Here is a 19,270-nt window from a genome sequence, read left to right as displayed (position 1 = left end):
CAGTACCTTCTTCCCTGGCAAGGGCTCTACCATGCATGCAGTATTAATTGGCAGATCAGCTTCTACATTCATCCATTTTTTGGTATTGTATCCTGCAAGTCGAGTCTAAGAGACTGTGTACACAGTTTAACCGGCTTACCTGACATCTTGGGTGTTCCTTGCAACAGTTCCACTCTTTCAGCTGTAGAGCTGATACACAATGATATCCCATCCAACTCTACCATGCACTGCTGCAGATTGACTTTAATGTGATGTTTAATCAAAAAGTCCAGATCTACAATGAAACCATAGCTAATGCCCATGGAAGGCAGAACTTCCACTCATCTTTGGAAGCCCCTCCCTCCCATGCAGAAGCCTAATGAAGTAGAACCAAGAGGATTCATACTTTTACCAACCCCATCACTTAACCTACAGTGTGGTGGGTTCATATCCACTATACTCAGTATATTCTGGCTAGCCATGGATGCCTGTGATCCTATATCCAACAACAACTTACACGACCTTCTTTTTACTCACTGAAGAGCCAAAGAAACTGGTACAACGGCCTAATATCGTGTAGGGCCCCCGTGAGCATGCAGAAATGCCACAACGCAATGTGGCATGAAGTCTACTAATGTCTGAAGTAAAGCTGGAGGGAACTGACATCATGAATCCGGCAGGACTGTCCATAAATTCGTAAGATTACAAGGGGGTGGAGATCTCTTCTGAACAGCACGTTGCAAGTCATCCCAGATATGCTATAATGTTCATGTCTGGGGAGTTTGGTGGTCAGCAGAAGAGTTTAAACTCAAAAGAGTGATCCTTGAGCCACTCTATAGCAATTCTATACATTTGAGGTTTTGAATTGTCATGCTGGAATTGCCCAGCTCTGTTGGAATGCACAATGGACATGAATTGATGCAGGTGATCAGACAAGATGCTTACATATGTGTCACCTGTCAGAGTGGTATCTAGACATATCAAGGGTCCCATATCACTCCAACTGCACATGCCCCACACCATTACAGAGCTTCCACCAGCTTGAACAGTCCCCTGCTGACATGCAGGTTCCATGGGTTCATGAGGGTGTCTCCATACCCATACACGTCCATCCGCTCAATACAATTTGAAACAAAACTCATGCAACCAAGCAACATGTTTGCAGTCATCAACAGGCCAATGTCAGTCTTGAGGGGCACAGATGATGCTTAAAGCTTTGTGTTGTTCAGTCATCAAGGGTACATGAGTGGACCTTTGGCTCTGAAAGCCCATATCGGTGATGTTTTGTTGAATGGTTTACACGCTGACACTTGTTGATGGCCCAGCATTGAAATCGGCAACAATTTGCAGAAGGGTTGCACTTCTATCACATTGAACAATTCTCTTCAGTTGTTGTTTGTCCCATTCTTGGAAGATCTTTTTCAGGGGACAGCAATATCAGAAATTTGATGGTGTACTGGATTCGTGATATTCATGGTACACTCGTGAAATGGTCATAGGGGAAAATCCCCACTTCATTGCTACCTCAGAGATGTTGTGTCCCTTCGCTCATGCATTGACTATAACACCATGTTCAAACTCACTTAAATCTTGATATCCTGCCACTGTAGCAGCAGTTACTGATCAAACAACTGCACCAGACACTTATTGTCTTATATAGGCATTGCCGACCACATCATCATATTCTGTCTGTTTAAATAGCTCTGTATTTGAATATGCATGCCTAAACCAGTTTCTTTGGTGCTTCAGTCTTTATATGAATAGACAAATGTCTGCCACTGGTTTTGCACCAGAGTGTCCCATAGTTTGATCTGGGAGCCTTGCAAAGTGGCCACGCCGCTCCCTGTACCGTTTAATGCAGGAGCGTGAGTGTTACAATGATTCCACCGTTGATGCGCCTGTGGACAGTTTTGAAAAGAGTACCCCACTTGCCTGAACCTCTGATGTAGCAGTGTATAGAAACATTGAATGTGGTCCATAGCACCACACCATTGACATACAGTGTCCACATTAAACACTACCGGTTTCTCCCTTGGTCTAGTCACAGAATCAATTTCACTGAAAGCTACTGCATTTGCCACTGGTTCGTTCAGGGTTGTTGGGAACTCCATGTGTACTTTCAGTAACATTTCAGTTGGTGGGCCCCACAAAAATGCATCAAGCATACTTTGTTCAGCCTTCTGCAAAATCCCTCAATTGACACGAGCATCATTTATTAATTCATATGTCCAAAAAACTGTCTATTGATTCTCCTTACTTCTGCAACACACCATCAAGTTTTCCATGATAATACAGCAAGGTATTCTTCTTCCTGTAATGATCAGTAACTCTTCCTGAAAGTCTGTGAAGGACTGAGCATTCTGCAGTTTCTCATTGAACATCACATACTTCCTGGTATCCCCTGCCAAGTTTAAATGAGCTACACTTAACAATTGCTCATCACTCCAATTCCCTAACTTCACAGCTGTATGCAAACTATTCATGAAGATAAAAAATCTTCCCCAGATTTACCAGAAAACAGTGCCACCAATTAGGCCACAGCAGCATCAATGATAGGTGAAGATGTGCTCAAGGGTGGCCGTTCCCTTCTTTCACCTTTCAAAAGATTCCCTTCCTTACTCAAAGCTCCATTGTCAACTCTAACCTTAGCTTCCTCATTTAGTAGATGCTGAATTCTCTCCTTGGTGTTGTTTTCTCAGTGATAGCCATTTCAGTCAGCACTACCACTACAAGCATATAATGTACCCTAGTAGAAAGGAAAGGACAAACACAACAAGACAGCCTCCTCCCCAAAAAGAGAGAGAGAGAGAGAGAGAGAGAGAGAGAGAGAGAGAGAGAGAGAGAGAGAGAGAGGAAAAATCTCCTTCTCTTTGAGGCCGTGATGACATCCTGAAAGACTGGCCCCTGATGGTTTAAATTCTGTTTCCACATGCTGACAATTGTGGAAGGACCCTGTATCGAGGCTGTGTCGAAACATCCAGAATGGGGTCGATCGTCCTTTGTGGCGTAAGCAGTAGGTCAGTCAATCATGTGGCAAGAGCCTGCGTGACTCCCCTTTTGTCGACACACAGAAGCACCAACTGCAGAAGTGGTGATTCTGCTGATGCTGTTGAGCTTTGGCTGACAGGCTGCAGCCTGGTTTTGTTGCTGGGCTCCTGTACTGGCTGCCAGTGTCTGACGCATTACAGTACCCTCTGCCACACACCACACACCTCTGGCTTGCAGATTATAGCTGTAGAGGTACATATTTATGTAATTTCCAGTGGATACGGTTTGACCTATAAAATTGCCAAGTTTCAACATTTAGCAGAGCCTAAAGAAATTAAAAACCACTATTCCCCATTTATACAACTATCTTGCAAGGCTTTTAATATGATCATGATCTTATGGCTGACACCAGGTTGGCACAGACTCCTGTTTTAACCCCACAACCCTACCAGTCTCTCTCTCTCTCCCTCCCTCTCTCTCTCTCGTGTGTGTGTGTGTGTGTGTGTGTGTGTGTGTGTGTGTGTGTGTGTGTGTGTGTATAGGAGAGGGGGGGGGGGGGGGTGGCCTTAACCACCATACAAAATGTTGTGCACTATTTTGCAGGTTTCATTTTCAACAGGCTTCCTGCAGAAGAGAAAAATGTAAGTGATAAACTCCAGATTTTTGTATCTAAGTTGAATTGCTTCCTTGTGGCACACTTCTTTTTTTCTGTGCAATAGTTCTTCAAATTAGTTTAGAGCTTTTCACTGTAATGTTTTGTAATTTTTATCTGCTTTCTGTGAATTATGTAGTGACATGTTCTGCGACAATGTAGTTTTGCCAAATGTGGTCCCACAAATTATGAGAGTTAGCTGCAATAAATTCTAAAAAAGCACAGCTCTAACATCTGCTCTCAGGGCCTATCTTGTAACTCACATTCTCAAGTCCACACTTGAATGCCACCTGTCACCCATCTTTTAACTGAAATGCATGGCATTTTATCCACTGCACCTTCCTTCCCTTTGAGGTCCCTGGTAATACAAATATGCATTTTGGCGATTCAGTTTCAGTTTTGAACTACGAATACTAGTCTAGCTCAGAATACATGTTTCCCCGTTTAATTCCTTATTCCATATCAATGGTGTTTTTTTTACTCGGGGCAGAGCAGGGAGAGCCTATTAAGAGAAGATGTGATCTTGCAGGTGTCACCACTGGCCTTGTAATATTTCCTCCCTCTGTCACAGCTGTGGCCTCTATTAAATTTAAAAGTCTTGTCTGTTGATGATATACTATCCCTTTCAAAGTTAAAAGGTTTATTTAAAAAGGAATATGTCAATTTTTTCTGTTGTGACTGTACATTGCAATTTGATTGCTCCATCCAGGTTTGATGGTGGGGAAATTGTTTTCAAAATGTACCTGATGTCATTTGTCTATGAGCTTCTGTGCAGTTCATATCATCATTTTAGTATCATGGGGGCCAATTTATGTCAGCCCTCCTGGAGATCAATTTACCAGGGAAAATTTCATGAACTCGAAGTACAGACACATTGGACATGTGTGCTGTCATTCCTTCATGCTGAAACGATGTTCCTTGGTTACAACCAGGAAACTTTTGCAGTTAAAGCACCAAAAATTCATTTAACATTGTTGCGTAACATTCCAAATCCACTGTAACTACACAGCTGCTCTCATCCTCAAAGTATGGGCCAGTTGTTCCTCGAACCAATATCACAGCCACTATAGTAACTTTTGGCAAATGACGTGGTTTCTCATGCTGCTGTCTGGGATTTGTTGCACTCCAGGTAGTGGAAATTTTGCTTATTTATGTGACCATTCAGGTGAAAATGCTCCTTGTCAGAAAACAAGATTTTGTTAAATTAAGGGCTCTCAGTCATATCATTACTGAACTGCAGCCTATGTATGGCATCCTGAGACTTTAATTCTTACACTATTTAGATTTTGTAAGGGCGCAGTTTAAGGTCTGTCTGCAGAATTTGCTACAGTAATGAGCTATGTATATTTAAGAAACTTGCATGCTTATGAATGGAGAGGTTAGGATCATTACAAACAGATCAGTTTACACTCTTCACAGATTCAGCTGCTCTTGATGACCGTGATCATCCAGATTTTGGTTTTTCCAGTGCTGAATCAGTGTCCTTAAATGTTTTGATCCATTTCTGGGTAAGGAGCATCATCTAAATTATGCAATCCATGATCATTGCAAAATTTCCTCTGTGCGACAGTCGATGAAACACCGTTTTTGTAAAATCCTCACACACAGAATGTGTGGTCCATTCCAAGGAAGTGCTCCATTTAGACTGTATCCCTAAGGCCAAGCAAGCCATGAACATACCCCCACAGTCTTCCAATTTGTTGCACATGCACAGAGAGCTCTTGAAATATAAACTTTCTTTTTAGACAACCTGTATATATATATTTAACAGTTTATTTGTTAACTATCATTGTACAAGAACACTCACTATATTTTAGGTTTCAAGAAAAGTTATAAGTTCACAGTGTACAGAACCTTACATGCCATGAAACTTAGAAAAGCTTGGCATGGCACAAAATGGTAAGACATAAGTAGAGCAAACAACTTTTGTTCCCTTATGTTTGGGTTTTTGTAGTGCAGTATGTGAATTGCTCCCTAATACCACTATCTTTCGGAACATGTTTGCCTACATTCACTAGCAGGACAAAATCTGGCGCACAAGAAACTTGTGTTGACTAGCACGACATCATCTGGTGCACAAGAAATTTGCCTACAATCACTAGCTGGAGATCATCTGACACAAGAAACTCCTCTCTCTACTGAAAAGATAGTTGGTACTGAACCCCTCTTTTTCTGGTTGAAAACCCAGCAGTCAATTACACAAAAGGACAATTCCACCATTTAAAGGTCTGCCAATCATGTATTTTTCTCATAGTTGATTGAACCTGCCAACTGAACCCAATGGGTCATGAGAATCACATACTGCTTTAGGACAGGGTACAGTTATCTTAAAGTCATGCTTTATTTTTCTTCCCGTAGATACATCTGGGTTGTTGTAAGTAGAAAACAGATCAGTTTTTTGTCCTACAATTTCACAGCAGGGACACCAGAACTTACCACAAACTGAAACTCTCCAAATTTAAGATAACTTTTTTATTTGATAATATATCTGGCTGACCTGTCCTGTTTCCTCATGCAGTTTCACAGCTATTAACTCCATGGTTCCTTAGTCCTTTCATCACATCTGTCTCAATAATTTCATTTGGCATACAAAATAATACAGTCACTGAGAAGTACATTTGACAGTGTGTTTGTACAAAAAAAGTGATTATTAAGTTAATAATAAGATGAATTACTTAATTTGGACATCTTTGGATATCTTTGGCATATGACGCAAAATAGTGTTTTTACTGTGGCCACACGTATGCACCACCAGTGAGCATGAGTAGTCACAGCATTCTCTATTGACTGTGCAGTGCTTTCCCAATTTTTTTTTCATCCCTAGATGATGACAATGATGATGACACCATCCAGAGCTGGGTAATGTACACTATATGGTCAAAAGTATCTAGAGACCCATATTTAATGCATAGTTGACCACTAGATGTCATGAGAGGTGGATCTGCCAACATAAAAGGAGGCTGGGAGTACTGCGTTTTCAGTAGAGAAGCAATAGCAGCAGAATGGGTCGATCAGCAGCATTGCTGACTTTGATGTGGACTAGTCATTGGGGTGTCATCTGAGTAACAAATCCATCAGTGACATTCAACCCTTCGTAAGCTCCACAAGTCCCCAATTGTTGCTCATGTGATTTTGAAATGGAATTGCAAAAGAAAAACTACAGCTAAACTAAGATCAGGCAGATCATGTGTACTGATAGACAGGGATCGTTAAGTATTGCAGAGAATAGTTGTAAAAAATCACATGAAATCAATGGAAGGAATCACTAATGACTTCCAAAGCGCTACTAGCAGTCCAGCTAGCACTATGACTATGTGTAGGGAGTTAAAAAGAAAAGGGTATAATAGTCAAGCAACTCCTCATAAGTCACACATTTCTGTAGTCAACACTAAAGTATGACACTTGAGGTGGTGTAAAGAGTGACACCACTGGAAACAAGTGATTTGGAGTGACAGATCGAGCTATCTTGTGTGGCAATCTCATGGAGGGGATTGGGTTTACCAAATGCCTAGAGACCATTACTTGCCATCATGTGTAATGCCAACTGTGAAGTAAAGAGGAGTTGGTGTTACAATATGTGGGTATTTTCCATGGTTAGGGTGTGGTCCCCTTATTGCACTTATGAAAAAACTAAATGTGGAAGGATATGAAGATATTTTACAGCACTGTGTACAGTACAGGAACAGTTTGGAGATGATGATTGTTTGTATCTGCACGACAATGCATTTTGCCATAAAGCAGTATCTGTGAGTAATAGTTTGTGGACAATAACATTCCTGAAGTGGGATGGCCTGACCAATGTCCTGACCTGAACCCAAAGGAACACATTTGGGATTAGTTAGAAAGTTGACTTTAGTCCAGACCACAGCGTCAGCTCTTGAGGAAGAATGGGTTGCCATTCCTCCACAGACATTCAGATACTTCACTGAAAGTGTCTCCAGTAGAGTTCAACCCATCATAAAACCTGTATTACACGATGCACTTTAACTGTGCACCTGTGCACCAGCACTCCTAACGTACACACCTTTAACTACAGACTAATTGGCTTATGACCTATTACACCATCCAGGCAGGATATACCTAACACGCATGTGCAGCTGCAGATGATACGCATGAAAAGGAAATAGAACTGTCTGATGTCTTGTAAAGTTGTTCATTCTACTGCGTGCAACTCAAGGGTGACTGTATGATATACCGGAACATCTTACGTTCAATTTATTTCGGTGAGCTCAAGGTTCCTATTTAATTAGAAATTGTTTTTTGCCATTATTTATTAAGTAATTGTTTTTCTCTTATGAAGGTTAGTACTGTTTTGAGTTACAGACTCAACAGTTTTATGTAACAGCACTTGGTTACACAGGTATATGTATATCGAAATTTACATTTGTACAGCATATTGCACGTGGAGGATGCACTTGTTTTTGGAGCTATTCTGGCAGTGACAGTAAATCTTCGGATTAGGGTAGAATGGTGATGAAAATGAAAAGTCAGACGTTGTTAGGTTCGACCCTGGCTGAAAGGAAGGGACATAGGCAGGCGACTATATTCACTGTTAATGAAAGCAACTGAGGCCCAAAGATCTGCAAGAATTTTGGAACTTCATTAGGATGGACATGGCCTGTTTCGAGAAGCTGCTGTCTATGATAGAAGATGGAATCTGAAAGTGTGACACAGTCATGAGGGAGGCTATCTCACCTTTTTGAAAGTAAGAATTCAATCATATGTTTATATGCTTTGTTATCATACCAGCCTAGATTACTGATAAAATAGCGGTAAACGCCCCGTGCTACTCAGAGATTTTCAGTCCTTGTCTATTGCACTGGGCAAAACTGCATGGACTTGTCACCTATCACTGCCGGTTTCTCTTTTCTGGCATGCTGAAATAAACAAAAGGTGCAATCAAAACAAACATGAATTTTCGTAAGCTAAGACATTGCAATACAAATCGAAAATCACTGTGTGGTGTTATATGCATATTACTCAGAAAGAAACAATTGCCGACATATTGTATTATGATACAGCAAGTCACAAGTACACCTTTCCTCACTGTGTGCCTGAATTAAGATGCTTAATGCCTCTTTGCTCCATTTCATTTCTAGAATACGAAGTAATCAATAGAAATAATGCTTTGACAAACAACTAGTGTAAAAGAAAAGCTACTTGCAAAAAAAAAAAGTTTTTCCTCTGCATTTATGAAAACCAACTTAGTTTAAAAAAAGGAAATGTGGAAAATCCCCAAGACAAAAATCTGAAATCAGCTAATAGCCACCAGGCAGTAAGCAAATAACAAGCAGAAAACACTGCGGTAGCACAACCTGCACAGGCACAAGTTATCACTGCCTAGTGCGCATGTGCGGATTGACGGCAGTTTAGAACTGCTCTCTATCCTGGCGCGCGGATAATGTGTCTGCAAATTTTCGTAGTTTCACCTGTTCTACCGCTAGATGGCTGTCATGCTAGACCAGTACTGTTCGCTGTGGATCGTCATGTAATACCCGTTTAAAGGCGAAGGGTGACCACACCCCATATTAATGTCCACTAGTAGATGTCTGGATACTTTGGATCATGTGGTGTATGCTCTGATGCTCATATCTGTGCTCAAAGTTACTGAGACGTGTGGGAAGGATGAAATGTGCAATGTTCCATCGAACAGAGCTACACCATTATATTCTGTTTAGGATTTGAAAATTTGGCTATGGACACATTGGCCATGATTCAGAAAATGTGTGGAACTGAAAGCCTATCAAAATAGGTTGTTTTGATATGGCACAAGTGCTCCAAACATGATTGGTAGTGTGTGGAACACAAACCCGGCATAATTTGCCCATCACTGAGCAGAAACAAAGACAATGTGTGCATGATGCAGTGTACTCAGGCTTGGAGTTAAGTGTTCGAATGTGCACATACCATGTAAAAATTGATAAAATGACTGTTTGCACTATCATTACCCAGGATTTGTAGTTGAGGAAAATCTGTGCCAAGGTCATCACAAAGCTTTGGAAGATGACCGAAGGTAAACCCATTGGTGTGTTTGTAAAGATCTTTTGTAGCACATTCAAACAGACTATGAGTTTTTGGACACTGTAACAATTGGTGATGAAACATGGGTTTCAGAGTATGACCCTGAGACAATGTGCAAAAGTGCCAGATAACATACACCAACAACCCCTTGCCAAAAAAAGGAAGAAAAGAATGCTCATGTCAAAGACCAATCCCATCTTCATTGTCTTCTTTGACTCTAAGGATGTGGTCTACCACAAATATGTTCCTGAAGGACATACCTTCATGAGTGTTTTCTGTGTGTAAGAGTTGAAAAGATTGAAGGGATGGGTCGACCAAGTGAGACCAGATATTACCACAAATTTTTCTGTTCCCGTGAGTAGTAGTGGTGATGGTGGTGGTGGTGATGATATTTGGTTTTTGGGACATGTAACTGCACAGTTATCAGCACCTACCCAATCATTTAACTGTCCAGTCTCTTCACTTTCCCAAATTATGATGAAATGATGGGGATAACACAAACACCCAGTCCCTTGGTGAAGAAAATCCTAAATCTGACTGGAAATCAAACCCAAGACCCCATGATCCAGAGGCAGCAATGCTGGTCACTAGACCATGAGCTGCAGACCCACTGAGTGAAGACAGCCCTCAAACCTTGAATCTGTAGCAGAGGTCAAAGTGGTGTCAATATGCTTTGAAGTACATTCTGAAAAAGGACTTATAGGGAGGCTTCCGAGCACAGAAAACTCATTAGCAGAAGTGTACGAATGCTCAAGGGTTCTATTTTGAAGAATTTTAATTTAAGGAGTTTGGTACAATAAACAGATAAGGCTACTTTAGGCCAAAGATTAGATTTGCCTACATTGTGTAGTTTGAAAATTGCTGTGTCATGTGGTACTAGAATGGGAGCCATTCATGGGAACAATTCAGAATAATACAGGGAATTGACTTGTCGACATTGGGTGTATGGGACAAGAACAAGCTATGCCCAGGGTTGCTTCATCATTACACCAAACAGTAGTCAGATTCTGGCATGTGAAATACATCAAAGAAATTGACTGTGTTGATATTACACAATATCAATTTTTAGACTTCCTGTCTAACAGTAAGTGTATTGATAATGAGAGGTTTCTTGTTTCAAAGTACAGTTTCTTTTGAGTGCTTCAGTTCACATAAGCATGTAGTTCACTGTAACGCACCATTATCACAACTAATCTGTCATGATTTCATCATTCAGAAAGCCTCAATTACGTTGACTTTCCAGAGGAAAACTTTATAAAGTACCTCTTCCAGTTAAATTTGGGAAACATAAAAATGTCATGAAGCTTGCCAAGAAGTATGTGCCAGCTGCAGACATGGGATTTTGTAATTTGGTGGTCTGTGACAGATCTGTTACTCATGCTAGCTGCAGCTCGACAGAAAGATAAGCATAATGAACTCCTTATTAATCTTCACACCTTTCGCTTTTATTAAGGTATCAAATTTTTTAAATTCTCAGGCTCCTTATTATATTCAGTAACCTGTAAAGTTCTAAAAATTGTTGTTTCTCAAGTTACATGTTTATTTTTTGACATCATATTCAACAAACAATCATTTGGTGCTAGAGCAAGACTAGTAATTTTTTTTAATTCAAAAAAATATTGTAATAAATCTTGTTTGGTTGTTCAATAAACTATTATGTTGTGCTGGTGGCCCAAATGAAGGTTGGAAAAAGCCAAGGCTGATTAATAAAGCATTCCAACACGAAAGTAAGTAAATGTGAAATATCTGGATATTGCACAAATGCCTTCAATTGCCTGGCAATCTTTTGTTGATTTTCCCCCCAAATTTGGACTAATTACATTTTATACAATTCCTGCCATGAAAAAGACATGCTTGAACAGAAATGCAGATTCTAACAAAGCCTGTAGGTTTCGTAGCCAGGTTCAACAGGCATGGCAGTCGCTGTGCCCTGTCTGGAGGAAAGTGCACCAACTGACATCAGACTTACCAATCTAGACATCCAAAGCTTCCTTTCAGTTTGTTACAATTAAAAGGGATATTTTTCTTATTCAGAGTTAGGGTGGCTGCACTGTGGCAAAACGCGTACGGTATGCAACAATGAAACTCTTGCTGCCAGTGCAATGACGGAACATATGCTGGTAAACACAGTTCAACTGCCCAGTTGGATGTTTGTTGATGTATTGGTGTGAGTGTTTTGAAGAAAGTAAATGATTTTGTGGATGGTGTAAATACAGAAGATGGTACAAATGAGTAGGAGCAGTTGAAATAGTAGAAATTCTGCAAGAAGTCAAACCCATCATTATAGTTGCAACCAGAATGAGACTGGGGGGTGACAGTCCCTCCCAGAAAAGGAAGAGGCAGCCTGATGAGTGGAAAAGAAATGTCTCCAAAACAGAAATGTAAAATGTAAGAACAGGAAAAGTATTATTCATGCAATGTTATGCAATGGAAATTGTGGTGACACTAACTGTTATGATATAAGTGGAAGGATTAGGGAAAATTACTAGTAACTGTCATTTCGAGATTTAAAAAACAAATCTCCACAAAAAGCAAAAACAAGAAGATTTTGTTAATGAAAAGCAAAAACAATATTTGTCTAGTTCATGGAGAGCCCTTCCACAACTTTGAAGCTGGATAGGGGAAGAGCAACCTGAAGGGGGGGGAAAATTTCAGCAAAGGAAATGACCCAACATCAATCACTGCTGGTGTAGAATTTTCAGAAGTCAAACTCTAACACATCAAAAAGCCTTTGGAGCTCCACATTGGTGAAGACTGGGCAACCAATGACAAACTCAGATTCTACACCGAGGTGTTAGATGAGCAGGAAGGCACTCCTAGAGTCACTCCTGCTCCTGCCAGCCATCAGAAGAAGTCAGATGTGATTTTGAGTCGATGGGCAGTGTTGAGGTTGATGTCACTTAAAAGCAAGTTTCAGCTAATTTTATTTTCTAGGATCTTTTGTCGCTGTTTTAACAAACCTGCAACTTTCCACCAATTTTATTATTTTCTCAAATTTTGTCGATGTTTTGCTAAGATGCAATATAGAGCTTAATTTATTTTATACAATATCTTGTGATCTGAAAATTGTGATGGTTAATTTTTTTAACCTAATGTTGAACACTCATATTAGTTCTCTTTTTGACATTAAGTCAGTCAGTTTTTCCTGGTAAAATATTGTTACCTTTATATTTCTATATGCCAATTTTGTAGAATTTTCAGACTTCTCTTTGAAATAAAATGTATTCTGTTTATATTCACAATAATTAAATTCCACCTTTCTGTCATTCCTAACATATCACCGAGTAGCAACATTTAAACGATTTTATATAGCATAATAGCAGATTTCAGTAGCTTCCAGTCATTTTGGAATGGATAAATACAGGTTGCGTATGGTATTCAAGGGACTCTTGTACCATTGTTCCTGCAAAATAATGTCAATTTCAGGTAATGGTTTGAAGGTGGCTTGTGATCATGCATTATTCTCTCCAAAGCAGACCACAAAGGCTCAATAACAATGGGATCTAGTGACTGTGGTGGCTGGGGAGATGTGACAACTCATCCTTGGGCTGACAAAATTAGTCCTAGACAATGCAGGCTATGTAAACAGGGGACCTGTCATCTTGGAACATAGAATCACCATTGGCGAACAAACATTGTACCATGGGATGGACCTGATCTGCTAAAATGTTCACATAGCTCTTAGTGGTAATGCACCCTTGCAGAGTAACCATGGGGCACATGGAATACCATGATATGGCTGCCCATATCATTGCCAAAACTTCACCATATTTCACTCTTGGGACATAAACTTGTCCAGAAGTTGGAAACACTGGGAAACAAAATCATCAGACCAAATGACTTTTTCCATTGTTCCATAGTCCAGTTTTTATGACTTCAGCACAATATTTTCCTGTTACAGTCATTTGCGTCACTGATGAGTGGCTTTGGATGTCCAGCTTGCTCTGCAGTTGTCTGCTGATACAGCTCCCTTCATGTTGTTTTGGTGCTGATAGGGTTCTCCCGAATAACCATATGTCATATTCACTCAATGCACTCTTTCATCTGAAGCGTGACATGGCAGTCACTGTTTTTTCTGCTTTTCCTCTATGTGGTATAAGTCTTCAGTATGATACCTCTTGAAACACCAAACACATCAGCTAATTTCTTTTTACATATTTTTAGAAAAGAAATGAAGTCTGTAACTTTAATTGTTTGGATTGGATGAGTTTTTTGCAATTATCTCAGTTTTGCTTATCATGCAGTTAGCATCTTTTGCATCGGGGTTACTCAAATACTGATGGTGGAATAAATTTCCACCATTAGTATTTGGCCAGCGAGGGAAGCAGCTGTAGTGATGTCAAATTCCTGATCACCAGAGTTTGCATAGTGTCTTGGATTACATTTCAGAATCCTCCACAGTGTTGCACAGAGTTATGGTATGTGACACTGCCAATGGTGATATGTCTGTTGGATGGAGACATTAAGCTCAGCAGCCCCCTCAATGCTATTCAAAAAGAGTATGCTACATACATGTCAGCACTAGATGTTACCTTCTCACTTCGCTTCATTTTTAGCTACAGAAACACAACACTACACTGTAGAAGCACTCATCACAGTAAGTCACGTATCTCTAACATATACTTGACACTTCATAACATGTTGGAGAAAGGCAATAACAAATCACTGCCTGTAGGAACTTGCCGTGGACAGCAAACAAGGTTCCCACACCACCTCCAACATTCATTTTCTGAGTATGGAACTGACATTGACTTTCCTAAAAATGCATGAGGAGGTATGGCGAATATTCATGTAAAACATATACTAGCCTATTTGCTTGGTCCTACCAGCCACATTTAGGTCTTCATCAATATTCCCAAATTATTTCAAGTGAATGCTGAGGTGGTACTTACTAATAGGTCAAGGCCATTGCGTTCCACTTTCCTTGCCCATTATTGTGGTCTTATGTTAATAATTTTCAATTTGTGAATCAGATTCTTTCAATTTACCTCTACTACTGACAATCTCTGCCAAAGAATGGAGTAACTTAATGGAACAAGTATGAGTGTAGAGCTTAAAAACTCGGTGTGTATCCCCTTACTGAGTTCTCTGATATAGAGCGTATAAGTCCCACTCTTGACATTTCTTTGAATACATTTGTTTATAGATATTTTTGTAGGCTCGAAGGTGTAGTAGATGTGTTGTTAAAGGTGGCATGGTCATAGTGTTCAGTGATCCGTGAATTTTCTGTAGTATAGTACAGTGATTTTACGTTCTCCGGGTGCATGCATTATGTCTGTATGAAGTCTCAGAAATGTTGCTTTATCATTATAAATAAGTTTCTCATGAAAACAATCCTTTTCCATGTGCTAATGTATTCACATAACAAACTCAAAGCAACTCACTTTGTCTTTGGGCATGAGAGCCTCTAGCTATTTCAAGCAATAAGATGTCTGCCTCAATTTTTTTCTTTAAGATTTTCAAACTATTTGGTTTTGTGTCTCATCAGCATTTTTCTGAGGTAGTTGTATGATGCAGGGATTTGAAGCTGAAATTCAGATCTCACTGAGCTTGACATGGTGTAATTGTGTTTCTAGTAGCTGTCTTGACAAGGCAAGTCTCTACTTTCCTCTGTTCGTATGCATAGGCTGCCAACAGTCGTGCCACAGTGGGAACACCAGCTTCTGTCTCATCACCAAAGTTAAGGACAGTAGGGCTTGGCTAGCGCTTGGATGGCTGACCATCCAGTTGTGCCGAACACTGGTGACAAGTATGGTGCACTCAGCCCTTGTGAGGCCAGTTGAGAAGGTAACTGAGTGAGAGAGTGACCCTGGTCGTGAAAACTGCTGAACACATGCCCCTCCATACCTGCATCAAGTGACACCTGTCAGCTTAAGATTACATGGCAGTCGGTTGGTTCTGTTGGGTCTTCCGAAGCCTGTTCAAATGGAGAGTTATGCATAGGCTATTTCTGGAATTTTTATCTCTCGTGTGCTTAAGCAGCTGTTTAGTAGGCTGCTTTCAAAAAATCTATTGGCAGAATCTGTAATAGTAAAACAAACTATGAACAATGCAACTATATAATCAGGGAAAGTTAAGAATACCACTCTTGTCCTTTATCAGCCATATCAGCATTTGAGGCAGGCACAAAAATGTGGGTAATTAGAAGCATAAACTGTTTTAAAAAAATGTAGTTCTGTGTTGTAAGAAGTATTTGATGTGCAGTATTCAATGGAAATCCAGATGGAAATGTACAGCACTACAAATCTTCTTTTAATTTCATTTAAATAATAGGTATACTCAAACACAGCTTTTCTCTTCCACTGCCACCAATCATAACAATTAAAACAATATCGTCAAAAACAACAAACACTGCAAAAAAAAAAAAATCACTAATTCATTAGGTGATGTAAGTTACTTTCATGAAAGGGGCATTAGCTTTTAGCATCATATATTGGTAAATTTTTGTGAATATATATTTCATTTGACCAATAAATAAATGTCTATGTTTCTTTGAAGAAAGCACATTCAAATTTGTGATAGTGGAATTTATAAATTGCAGGTTCTTCGAGGCAAAGAATTGGTTTGTGAGTCATCAAAGGAAGAGACCCAAATCACATGCTGCAAATTTGTTACAACAAACTGTGTAGTATATGGATGTGCAGATGGTATGGTAAAACTTTTTGAAGTAGAACCCAACAAAGTTTTGCACATTATGAAACTTAATAAACCAGTGGTATATTTGGATGTCTTTAAGTCTGTGAAAGAAATAACAATAACCGCAGGTGATCAGACTGAGCTGAAGGTAAGATATGTTATTTTATAACCTTGCCCACATATTTATTCAGTTATGTCATTTGGAGGTTGAATAAGTGTGGCAAATAATTCATGGGTAATATTTTTGTCACCACAAAATATATGTCAGGATTTGGTTAACTTGAATATCCTAACTTGTTTTGGGCATTTTCTTTCCCATGTTCACTACTTTTAACATTTCCCAGGCACAAATCATTCTAATGTTCAGATTCAGAAGCCTTATATTTTTAAGCTTATCTATTGCAGATGTTTAAGAACCTGTGACTGTTTATTCAATATAATTACACAAAACTGCAACCACTCACTTTTTTGAAATGGTTATTTATTAAGTGAACCAGATCATTGAAGAAATAACTATTTCAAAAAGTGACTGGTTGCAGTTTTCTGTATTTGTAATGCATTATACTGTGCCTCTTGTCATTGATGAGGCATACTGTCACTTGCATTCACATTTCCAACTTCCTTTGATGGCTCTTCACTAAATGAGCTCGACCCACCACTGAACTTTACAGTCATACAAGAGGACTTCCGTGTATAGTGTCCCCACAGTTGTAACCAATTATTGCTGGCATATTTTTCTACACACCAATTGAACTTATACTAGCTGTTATTTCTGGCTGTTGCAATTGTCACACATGTTACCATACACCGAGACCGCTTGAGATACTGACTCAGAAAGTTTGGGAAGGGACTTGAGTGTTGTATGATGAAGAAACCAACTCAGAGGGGAATGTTAGGGAATAAATGATTAGTTATGAAGTGCTTGCAATAGACAATACAAAACATTGAATTGTACATGTGAAGTATAAGCTTATATATATTAAAACAAAGATTCCAAGATTTACCAAGCGGGAAAGCGCTGGTACATAGGCACAATGAATAAAACACAAACACACACACAGAATTTGAGCTTTCGCAACCGGCGGCTGCTTCGTCAGGAAAAAGGGAAGGAAAAGGAAAGATGAAAGGATAAATATGTCTGCTTGTGTCTGTGTATGTATGGATATGTGTGTGTGTGTGTGTGTGTGTGTGTGTGTGTGTGTGTGTGTGCGCGTGCGTATACCTATCCTTTTTCCCCCTAAGGTAAGTCTTTCCGCTCCCGGGATTGGAATGGCTCCTTACCCTCTCCCTTAAAACCCACATCCTTTCATCTTTCCTTTTCCTTCCCTCTTTCCTGACGAAGCAGCCGCCGGTTGCGAAAGCTCAAATTCTGTGTGTGTGTTTGTGTTTTATTCATTGTGCCTATCTACCGGCGCTTTCCCGCTTGGTAAGTCTTGGAATCTTTGTTTTTAATATATTTTTCCCATGTGGAAGTTTCTTTCTATTTTATATATATATATATATATTTTAAAAACAAAGATTCCAAGACTTACCAAGTGGGAAAGTGCTGGCAGACAGGCACAATGAACAAAACACACAAACACACACAAAGAATTACTAGCTTTCGCAACCGATGATTGCTTCTTCAGGAAAGCAGGAAGGAGAGGGAAAGACGAAAGGATGTGGGTTTTAAGGGAGAGGGTAAGGAGTCATTCCAATCCCGGGAGCGGAAAGACTTCCCTTAGGGGGAAAAAAGGACAGGTGTACACTCGCGCGCACACACACACACACACACACACACACACACACACACACACACACACACACACACACATATATATATATATATAAGGACTCTATCCATGTCAGGTGTCACTGGTGTAGTGCTGCTTGCACACAACAGACCTGATGACAGCAGTTAAAGCAGTTGATGATAAGGTGCCCCTAGAGGCCACCTCAGGTAGTTGCAAGTGCACCATTTGAATGTCAGCACAGGCTACACTTGCGGTATGACTTACGTATGCAGGCGGCAGTAGGTGTAGTAACCAGCGTGTTACTACTCTCCTTCTTTGCAGGGGGAAAGACCAGGCATTGCCATCCATGATGCTGTGATTGAAGATACATCCATGGCATCTGTTGTGGTGCCAGAGGTGTTAGCCAGAGGCTTAAGAAGTTCACAATCTGCCTGGATTGGCATGTGCACATGCAGATGAGAGTGACTGGGATGAAGGCACCCTCATGGCCCATGGATTCTGGGGTGACCAGTGAACAGGACCAGTGTCAAAAGGTTGGAAGCCATCTGAACATCAAAGTCCACAATGAGGGGCACCAGCATGGGCTGCAATGACAGTTGACTGGAGAGGAGAGGCTCCGGTGACCGAGAGCCAGCTTCTGTCCCTGCTGACAGCAGCACCTGCTCAGCACAGTGAGAGGTTCTGACTCTGAAATACCGACTACCACGGTAGGTGGACCTGACCGCGGTGATTACAGTGACTGTGGATGATGGCCAGAATCCAGTGAGAGTGCCATCCGAGTGCCCTGATACACACAGGTGGGCTGGGTACGAAGGGCCAACAAAACTGGTATCACTGGGAGGATGCCTGCCTGGCAGCAAGAGGTTGAACAGCATTTGGGGCTAATGGCCACACAGGAACTCAGCAGGACTCTTGGCCCCAATCAGTCTCGTTTGTAAAAGCTTAAAAAAAATGTGAGCACCTCCTTGTGCATCTGCTCATCTTAAACATTTTGACAAGGTATTCTGCTTTGTCAGTCAACTGCAGATGAGAGGGAGCTGCTGTGACATGGAAAATGCCATTGTATGTACAAAAGTCCTTGAAAGATTGCACCACAAACTGAGGACCTTGTCTGAAACCAGGGTGCAAGGGTCACTGGGGGCACGCTATAATGTGTTGAGGCCAGGCACCGATCAGTAAATGAAACGCCTCATCATATCCTGCCTCAACTGTTTGGGTCAGCAGGTCGTGCTGCGCATTGTTTTTTCACCGTGGCTCCTGC

At 40.5% G+C, this 19,270-nt stretch overlaps 1 protein-coding gene across 2 annotated transcripts in view; it reads left to right on the top strand.

Annotated features, from left to right (window-relative positions):
* LOC126297728 (apoptotic protease-activating factor 1) overlaps window positions 1–19,270 on the top strand; it is a 257,592-nt gene that overhangs the window by 201,676 nt on the left and 36,646 nt on the right. For both annotated transcript variants that reach the window (XM_049988868.1, XM_049988869.1), the window contains one exon: window positions 16,182–16,424. In XM_049988868.1, coding sequence (XP_049844825.1) covers window positions 16,182–16,424 — 243 coding nt within the window. The remainder of the gene's footprint in view (window positions 1–16,181; window positions 16,425–19,270) is intronic.

Source organism: Schistocerca gregaria, chromosome X, assembly GCF_023897955.1.
Source record: "Schistocerca gregaria isolate iqSchGreg1 chromosome X, iqSchGreg1.2, whole genome shotgun sequence".
Classification (NCBI taxonomy): Eukaryota; Metazoa; Arthropoda; class Insecta; order Orthoptera; family Acrididae; genus Schistocerca; species Schistocerca gregaria.
This window is presented reverse-complemented; position numbering and strand designations above follow the sequence as displayed.